This window comes from Macrobrachium nipponense, chromosome 7, assembly GCF_015104395.2.
Source record: "Macrobrachium nipponense isolate FS-2020 chromosome 7, ASM1510439v2, whole genome shotgun sequence".
NCBI classification, from domain to species: domain Eukaryota; kingdom Metazoa; phylum Arthropoda; class Malacostraca; order Decapoda; family Palaemonidae; genus Macrobrachium; species Macrobrachium nipponense.
Window position 1 is genome coordinate 98,862,337 of NC_061109.1, and position 10,357 is coordinate 98,872,693.

Consider the following 10,357-nt stretch of genomic DNA (forward strand, 5'->3'; position numbering starts at 1 on the left):
TATTTAGATACATATAAAACAAAGGACAGAGAAGACAAGAGAGAGAGAGAGAGAGAGAGAGAGAGAGAGAGAGAGAGAGAGAGAGAGAGAGAGAGAGGATTATGGGGCCGTGGAGGGAAGTGGAATTACCTAATCGACATTAGAAAGGAGCGTGTCTGTTTTTTATCTATTCTACTTAAACTTCTTACGTTTTGTTCACGTAAAATTTTGTTTTCGATCATGGAACCGAATGCATTTTTTTCTTTATAAAATACAAGTTACTTTAGAAGAAACGAATCAAGCGTTACTAAAAGTAAAAGGTTTTCTCTTCACAGAAATCATTTGTGTGAGACTCCTTGATGCCAGGAAAAATAAGAACGTGGACAGAAGATACTAAGGAAAGTATATCTTGATCCTTTCGTAGTTGTAATTGCCGTTAATATAAGTATAAAGTATATCTTACACACGAACGCACACACATATGCATACATACACACACACACACACACACACACACACACACACACACACACACACATATATATATATATAATATATATATATATATATATATATATATATATATATATATATATACGGGTCTCGCCTATGTATAGGAAGGCGACCCGTTGAATGTTATAGCTTGCGACTGTCATACGCAAGTATTCTGTGTCTACTTCCCATTTCGTCGGAGTGACATCGATGCAGAGGGATTTGCTAAGTTCCCATTTAGTATTTTCCTTGAGTATAGAGGCGAAGACTCAAACTCTGAGTTATCAAACTTAACATTTATTTGGAAACTACATCTCTGGAGTAGAGGAAGAATTGGTTTCAGAGAACTGCTCTCGATAAAGAGAAGTAGAGATCTAAAGTTACAAAGTCTTTCACAAAGATAGTAGAACAAAGCTTATCTCAGCATACATAACATACAGAGACACAAACATGTGACTAGGAAGTCACGTGTTACCTCTGCAGGTGATAGGTCACCAGCTTCTCATAGGAAGGAGCTGTGACCTGTTTTACAAGACAATGATAATGATTACACAGGCAAATGCAAACCAGGGCACTGCAAACATAGCACGGCAGCGTCTAGCTTGCCTCCTGTTAAGAAGACATATCACACTCCTATATCGCCAGTGACCCCTTGGGTCATGGGAGTATTTTCATATATGTAAAATATATGTTTATATATGTACTAATTGATCCTTGCGTAGTTGTAATTGTCGTTAATATAAGTATAAAGTATATCTTACACATGCACGCACACACATATGCATACACATACACACACACACACACACACACACACACATATATATATATATATATATATATATATATATATATATATATATATATATATATATATATATATATATATATATTTATTAGTATATGTCTGTGTGTACGAACATACATTAAAAACGTATTTGTAATTTCATAGTCATATCTAAACTAAGATATTTATAGAATAAATTTCACTGATTCCTGTTCTAAGAGCATTTTGTAATAGAAAACTCTTGTCATGAAATGAAGTATAACATTCACTTGTGAAGGTCAACAGATACATTATTTTACAGCGAAATTGTCTTTTACAAGAAGTAAAGTAGAAAATGCCTGGAAACTTTGCAGATGCACCATTTGTATCCCCAGAAGTAACTTTAATTGCATTCCATGATGAATAATGGAAAATGATGAGAAACTCTCATTGGCTGCCAGGCACCTTGGTCAGACTTCATCATGCAACTGATATCAGTCGTCATTGTAACGCTCATAGATTTTTTAAAGCAAAGGCGTCATCTCAGTCCATGCTATTCTTATCAGCTGAGCGCAAGGCCTTGTGTCGTTGAACAACACAGATAGTATCACTTCAAGTTTCACTGTTACCCTTTGACTCACCAAAGGAGGAGAACCTCGGAGCAATCGGGTATTCGCAATCCTTTCAAGTATGGATGTCATTTTTGTAAGACACTGTGCCCTTACAAAGGGTAAGACTCATAATTTTGGTCAAATACTCCAGGACAGCAGAGCCATCTTCATATGAAATTTCACGATTGATGATGAAAAGTATGATGAAAACAATCTCAGAACAAAAATTATAATGGTAAATACTACGACCAAAGATAAATAAATTTCCCATGGTGAAGTTTGCTAATGAATGTGATATGTGAACATTTGTGATATGTCTCAAACTGTTTCCAAGTGATCTCGTAGTATCAACTGCATAATACAGTCTAATCGACTTGATTTCAAAATATCTTTGTAAGAAGACAAAAGACCTTTGGAAAAAAAAAAAGTTGATTATCGTAAAAAATACCGGTTAATAAGTTGCTTGTGTCAAATAACCATCGAGAGTCTCCAGTCATTTGTACGCGTATATATAATTATGGAAGCGCTGAGCCTGTTGCGGCGATTAATTAACCTGCAGGTGCACTAATTAAACCCAGCAAAGAAAATCAGGAGAAATGGAAGTAAGAATAGTCAAGGGAAAGAGGATGCTGCTCTTGAAATCCGTTATGTCGCTCATGTCAGATTCAGGGATGGCAAATTTATTTAACAGAAAGCACGTTTATCCCAAGTATGAATTACTTGCATGTTAGGATATATATTTATACATATACAGTTCAGTAATATATATATATATATATATATATATATATATATATATATATATATATATATATACATACTATATATATAAAATCATTCTACATGCTTGATGTCAGCTATCCTCCAATACCACATATATATATATATATATATATATATATATATATATATATATATATATATATATATATATATATATATATATATGTCATATCACATTACCGTGATTCATGTACATATATCGAGCTACAAATGTCCTTTAATATCTAATTCGCTCTACATCGGAATTAAATATATTTTCATATATGTTTAACCAAAGGGGAATTTTTTAGGCGATAATAGATTTGCCGGCTCACGGGCACGAACCTTCGACACCTTCAAATCCAGAACGACAGTGAAGCCTTAACCCACCCCGCCACCGTAATTCCGAGGTAGAGCGAATTAGATATTAAAGAACATTTGTAGCTCGATATATATATATATATATATATATATATATATATATATATATATATATTATTGACAAGGATTCTGAACACTAGTTCAGAATAGCACCTCATGGAAATTTCTACATATTTTGCACGTAGCATGTTTGTCTATACAAGGGCAACTGCCCATCGTTAAATTAAGGTAATTCAGAAAGCGTATTAGTTCTAGTGGCCACGTTGAAACTGAGATATGCCGTTGATAATATGTTCTCAATACTTATTAAATACTCCGGTAGTATAATTATTGCCTCCAAGGTATCTGTTACTTTTGTTTTCACGTCTGATATTATCAGTGTTTAAGGCACGCGTAGAATACTGTAAAAATTGCCCTACTTATGTTTAGTTTGTTTTCGGGTATGTATTCCGTTTTTAGTTGCCTGACCTAATAATCCTTTGATCATGTTTCCTACTTATATTCTATTTAGTACTACGGAAATCCTTTAAATTTTCTTGTCTTGAGACGATAATTCCTGTACGTTCAGTCTTGCCTCAGTTGGTGCCTTGTCTTGTGGAAGTTCCCGCCGATTGTTGTCTGCCTCATAATAATTCGAATTTAAATGCTGTCTCACAGCCCGGGCAAGTAGAGTAGTGGGGCTTACGCAGGGAGCGACAGATATGTCCTAAAGATTAGCAATAAAAAGAGAGACAGATAGAAACGGTCACTTTACTACATAATCCGAAGTTATCGATGTCCCAAGATGACCTGATACAGGTGTTGTGTGGCGACTAGAAACTCGTGAGGCAATTTATTTTGTCCAAACCTGTCACTTTTAAGTATTTGCCACCTGTTTTTGTTCTGTCCCATACGTTTTTGAGGGACCTCTGTGTCAGTCGTGAAGAAAAGTAATCTCGAAGTCAATGTGTACATAATTTCCTTTCCTCCTAAGTTACTCATGTGCTGAATTTTCTCTATCTTAGGTACATCACACACATGTGCAGAATTATGTGTCTTAACTAAAATGACGTTGATTTTTATTCTAAGTCTGGTTTCCCTGCATTACAGTCAATATTATACATACACCTTTTTCGACAATAAATATTAAACCTTCTATAATATCACCTTCAACTCATCCTTAAAATGTTTGAATAAATGACTAAGTTTTATATAAACCTACCTAGCTTTGTAAGATAAGTTTGCTAATGATTTTCTGAGGACGATCTGCTTTACGAGTTCCATTAATATCAAGCATGTTTTCCTTGTCCATAAAAGTAAAAACTTTATCTTGAAATTATATTTGAAAGGTAGAAAAGCTTGCGTTTATTTCTGTAGTTTTCCCATCCTCGGAAAATTAAAAACGCTTTTTTCTGAATATTGTTTCTGGCTGCTTTCTCCTCCAGTAATAACAGTTTTTATTCTTCATATTTTTCGTTGTTTTGGAAGTAATAATAGTTGCTTGTATCTTCTTTTAGTAGGTTTCACTTTCATTACTGCACGAGCGTCGGCTTGCATCTGTACGAGTAGCAGGCAGCTCGAAAGCTCTAAAACATGTGTGTATGTTTCTTACATGTAAATGCTTTTCCTGATTTAATGGCTATCCCAAAATGTGAATGAGCTCAAGGGGATTCAAGCTTTCCATTGGATTATATAGTGATTTTTATGCAATGCACAATTCCGTTCGTACTTTGCGAAGGAAAACGAATGATGACGGGAATTATAAAAAGGTACAATGATTCAGTGGAATGCGTGAGTATTTGAGTGTATTTCGTGGATATGGTTATGCATGTGCATGGTTCTTTTTATGCTGGATGCATATTGGTTACTGTGCCTTCTATATGTATATTAGTAAGTAAATTAATACATGAGTATAATACAGAGGTATTACAATGACTCCCCTTCTCATTAAATTATGGCTTTAAGTGAATTATTACGAGGTGCTGTATAAGGCTGTATGCATGAGCTAATTTTTGCAGTTGATGATATTAACATACTTAAAGATAGGAAGGAGTGACGTAAAGATTGAAAAATATAATCATACCTTGTTCAACTGCGACAGCTCCATAAAGGGAAAGACGTAAAAATTAGATTTAGTAAAACTGCAGGGAACTGATCACACAGTATAACTCCTTAAGAACGCTACAAAACACTAGAAATATGCTGCTCGTCTATTTTTCTCAGTTTCAACGGAAGATATAGACACTGAGTATAAGGTGCAAAGCCTCAAGAATAGAAATATTTCATTCTGAATAGTTTTCATGTCGTATCAAAACCGTTATTCGAGCATATCAGGAGATCTAGCTATTATGATATATATATTGTGTTAGAAGATTGGCTTTACAAATATTTACCAAATTGATAATGTTTACCTTTACAAACTAATAACATTCAAGATGCACTAAGTTGTGCATATCCCACACAATTAGAATTTACTGTACAATTATATTACTCTTAATGTCACTAAAGTTGGAAAACGTCATTGTTTTTAACTAATGGTAACTAAATGCGATAGCAAACTCAAATATGATTACACCCACATCTTAACTATTATTTTCCTTCGCTTTGCCAATGTGCCACGTTCATAATGGGCAAAGGCGAACTTTTGGGAGGATGATTTCGTATCAGACTGTTTCAAAGCCCTTCGTAAAAACTTTGTCATAGACGACAAGAGCGATTGTCATAAGCGATAAGAGTATTTTGAGGTGCTTTTGACACTTAGACAAAAAGAAGAACCATAGATAGGTTACGAGTGTGTGTAATATTCAGATGTTTTGAAGGGAAAAGCGGAGGGCAGCACTAAGAAAGTGTTGGTGTGAAAGAGGCGATGGACCGGATGGATTTTTGTGTCCAGGATGTAACAGTGCATGACGGGATGTTCAGTTTTCGTTTTGCCACCAGCATTTCACATTGGTATTTTGTTTAATGTTTCAGACCTATCTCTACTAAGCTCATGATTTTAACAGCGCTTCCATCAATCTGATGGTTCCAACTTATTATGCCAGTTTCATTCGGTCGGTATCAAAATTATCAGTATTCTACTTACGATACCAGGAGCGCTTGGTAACTATAGTACCGTTCAAGTGGGAGCTTACTTTTACATGCGTCTTTAACTCATAAGACAAGTTTCTTGATTGACTATAAAAAAAGGGGGGAAGGGGGTTGGTAACAAAAACAACTGTTGTAAGTCCTTCAGGCGTTCAGCAACAAAAGGTGATAATGGAAACAATTGAACAAGAAACCCACTAAATCGCTGTGTACCTTGTTTACTTCTAAGTATTTACATTTAATTTTAATCCACACTCGAGTACTTTCAGGCCCTATCTGTGGCCCATTTTCAAGAGATGTGCTGGGAGTAAAATTAAATGTAAATACTTAGAGGTAAACAAGTTACACAGTGATTTTGTGGGTTTCTTTTTCAATCTTCAGAAGAAAAATGGAAACAATGCTTATGACATGTAACCAAAGACACAGATAAAGAGGGAGCTTCCGTATACTACGTGCAGCAGGATCACTTCTCCGGTTCACCAACTAATCAGAGATCATATTTCAGATTAAAACAATTTTTCTACTCGGAAGTTATAGTAGAAACCAACCTGTCATAAACTTTGCCCACATAAAGTCTGTAAGGAAGTCGTAAATCATATAGGCAGAGTAGCAGGGCGAGTCATAAAGTAACTAAATTGATTTGCCAGGTTTTGTAGTTTAAGTTGTCCCTTTCAAATTAAGGTGGGAAACTACACGGAAAAACTAGAAAATAATACAGCAAATTAACTGATGATGAAAGCAGATTAAATCTTAATAGTATCATCCATATACATTTAAGGAAGGTATAATATATATACTATATATATATATATATATATATATATATATATATATATATAATATATCTATATTTATATATATATAATATATATAATATATATATATATGTGTGTGTGTGTCGTGTGGGTGTGTGTCTGTCTGTCTGTCTGTCTGTCTGTCTGTCTGTCTACACGCACCTAAAGTCAATTTTTGAAAACCTTGAGGTGAATTGGATTTATCATTTTATATCTTTTTAGAAATAATGTTCAACTCCTTATATCCATGAAAAGAAATCTGGCTGATAGTATAGATAATAAACAATAAAGGCTTCTTATTATGACGAGTCTTGTCCAGTATTAGTGCCATTTTCTTGGAAGAACCGCATGTTGAGCGATTCGCAGATATATTGAATGTATATTAAATTTAATCATATAAACAAGCTGGTATCTCTAATGCTAACATACTCATTTTACGAGGTAGTGAACAATATAAATGAGGGGTTATTCCAGCTGGAAACATATCAGATTCTCATGAAAGCAGAGGTAATAGAGCCGGAATAAATACCAATTGGTTTTCGTACCAAATGATGCGGGGCATACTGAGGAAACGGAAGTGTGAAATGCAGTTTCAATTATCTCTTTTTACGCTTAAGTGCACGTTTCTCCAAAGTCCTGCAATGGAACGACTCTTCCTCTCCCTCTCTTCAGTATATTGCGTCCTCTGGGTAGTTGTTCCCACGCGTGCTGAAGCTTCTGTGACCACCCGGATGTCTTTAGCCTTCGTATGTTCTTGCAATTCATAGGTATTCGATAGAGAACGCTTTTCATCCTCTAAATAACTTTCACCTTTTCATCCTCAGGGCAGAGTTATATTTTGAAGCTCATTTAATCATTGACTTTTGTAGTCAAATCACTGAGAGCTGAGACAAACCTACTAGCAAAAGTTATTGCGCATTTTCCTAGTTACTTACCCAATGATTTTACCAGGATATAGGTTGTGCATATTGTAACCCATCAGCCTCCAGAACTGGCTTGTATTCCTCAGAATGCGATGAATATTTTGTTCACAATATATCAGATGAAACTCGCCCCTGTACACCGAATGAAAAATGTGGCACAACGCTCCTGCTTTGAACTATTATAAGGTGAACATTCAAGCAATCCGATTAACACAAGTACAAAGTACTGGAGGTTGATCTCTCCCCCTCTACTTTTGTTAAGAGATTTCTAAGGTAACATCAAATGAGATATAGAAAGTCTGTTGGTTTTGCTAAGATGTTTTAACTTTCTTATTTATAAGATTATCCAGCTGACCTCAACATATCTGGATCTCGTGTTGACATTTGATTAAAATGACCGATCAAAACTTTAATCCAGCTTTGATTCAGATGTCAGTTCCAGGAACCTCGTACCACTTCTTTGATTATAAATTCTATCACACCTTTTTATAATTTTTTCAGCTTTATATCCTGTAAGAAGTGATTTACTTTATCCTCCTTAATGACCTTATGCTCGCGATATACCTTCAATTTCCGAAAATGCAGATGCAATTAAGGGATCTTTGAGGAAAATTAAGGATTTTTTTTACTTCACGCTCAATTAACGTGTCTATGTTTGTAGTGACAGCGTTACTTTCAAATAAGCAAAAGTTAGGAAGATGACTAATTTACACCTGTTTTCATGAGTTTTTTTGTAGATAATAGCTAATAGACCTCGTCCAAACTGTGGGGCAGTATTTAAGGATCTTGTGCTAGTCTATAAGCTACTTGAGACGTCCTATTTATAACACTCGTTTTTTTTAAGCGGTAATTTGACGAACCAGTTTTTTAGCGTTGAAACACGCTTTTGTTTCAATTTAAAAAAACGTGTTAAGTTTTGTAGTCTGTGATTAAAAAAAAAAAAAAAAAAACTTGTTCAGTGTTCAACCGGCATTGGCACCTGCATGACTCGACAAAAGTTGCAGCTTTAGGATTTGACGTCAGCTGTGTTACATAAGGAATAACTTTTTTCTTTTTTTTTTTTACTTTTTAGGAAACTGAAAAGAAAGATTGTTTCCTCTGCAACACTGCAGATGTTTTGTAAATCCCCGGGATTCTTATGGCACGGCTAATGGACAGTGTGGGTGGAGCATTAACATAGATTTTTATTAAAGGGAATGTAAATTATAAGACATAAAAACACAAGATTTTGTTGGCTCATTGGCTATGAAAGTTTTGTAGTTTTAAAGGAGTTTTATTTTCATAGTAACCATATGATCTGACAGAATTAGCGGAAAAGAATTGCCGTGTGAGATAAGATTCAAGCCTTTTAGAAATATACCGTATAAATAATATGAAATCTAAAACGTTGACAGGTGGTGACCATTGCAATTATGTAAGTGTATTACGGTCATAGGAGGTTTGTTTATATTTTCAGTCTTGTTTTACAGTATTGTTCAACAAAAAGTGACACCTTGCCGGAGGCATTAAAATCATAAAAGTGTAACTTAACACGACATTAGAGCTCATTTCTCAAGGAAAAACATCAGATGTTACCAAAATTATTTGTTCTCTTAAACTTTAGGCCTACATCAATTTTAGCTTACATGATGGATGCAAAAAACGCTTGTGTCACAGAACACTGTATTAGACTTGTAAAGAAATCAAGCTTTGTAAAGCAAAGTCTGCAATGGACATGAAAATGGCGAATAAGAGAAAAAGAACCCTTGATGAATGAAAATGAGAATGTTCTCTTCAGTGACTAAATGTGAAACTTCAATAATGTTCACTTATCGACATGCGGACAAGAAGGTATTTTGGAGTGTCTAAAGTCTGCCTAAAAACGAAAATAAACAAGAAGAGACACTAAACACCAATACAGTAGTGTCTGGCTAAGTAAACTCTAATAAGTATCTGCATGATGTTCGGCATGTTTATACAATGTTTATCTTGTTCTAATCTGTATCTCAATAGCGAACACAATTCCTAACCTTTCTCATGTTTTTTAATAATTTTTGAGGATTCTGTGCTAGCTTGGATTTTTTTTAATGAGTTATCGAATTCCTTTTGAGCAAACTTATTTGTAAGGATATGTTTTTAAATTTTAGTGTTATATATCTTGCTGTTTTTATATCAATCAGATTTTGTACCTTGTAAAGATTTTGACCTTGGCGCACTAAACGGTCTAAAAACAATATTTGAGTTTGTAGGTGAACCAAGCTTTAATATAAGTAAATATATTCTCTCTCGGAACAGTGATTATGCCTGTATTATTATATACCCTTAGTGACTAAGTAAAGACAAATATATCTGTTAGCGCTACAGACTTCACGAAACCGAAATATGAAAATGTGTTTTAGCAGATGTCAAGCAATATTCAAGTGTTATCTCGAATTCAATTGGTTTTTCTTTCTTTCTTTCGACAGCAACTGCGCAGGAAAGGTCGAGGACGTCCTTGTTCCCAAGCTTCGTCTGACATGAGGACAATGTCCACAGAAGGAGTCCCTCTGAAGACCTTGCAGCTCAATCCAGTCAGGGTCCAGTACGACGTCCAAGTCACGGCTT

At 34.8% G+C, this 10,357-nt stretch overlaps 1 protein-coding gene across 4 annotated transcripts in view; it reads left to right on the forward strand.

The window, feature by feature from the left end:
• The window catches only part of LOC135217787 (parapinopsin-like), a 472,093-nt gene that overhangs the window by 460,836 nt on the left and 900 nt on the right, over window positions 1-10,357 (forward strand). For all 4 annotated transcript variants that reach the window (XM_064253816.1, XM_064253817.1, XM_064253818.1 and 1 more), the window contains one exon: window positions 10,219-10,357. This exon is cut by the window's right edge and continues 900 nt beyond it. In XM_064253816.1, coding sequence (XP_064109886.1) covers window positions 10,219-10,357 — 139 coding nt within the window. The remainder of the gene's footprint in view (window positions 1-10,218) is intronic.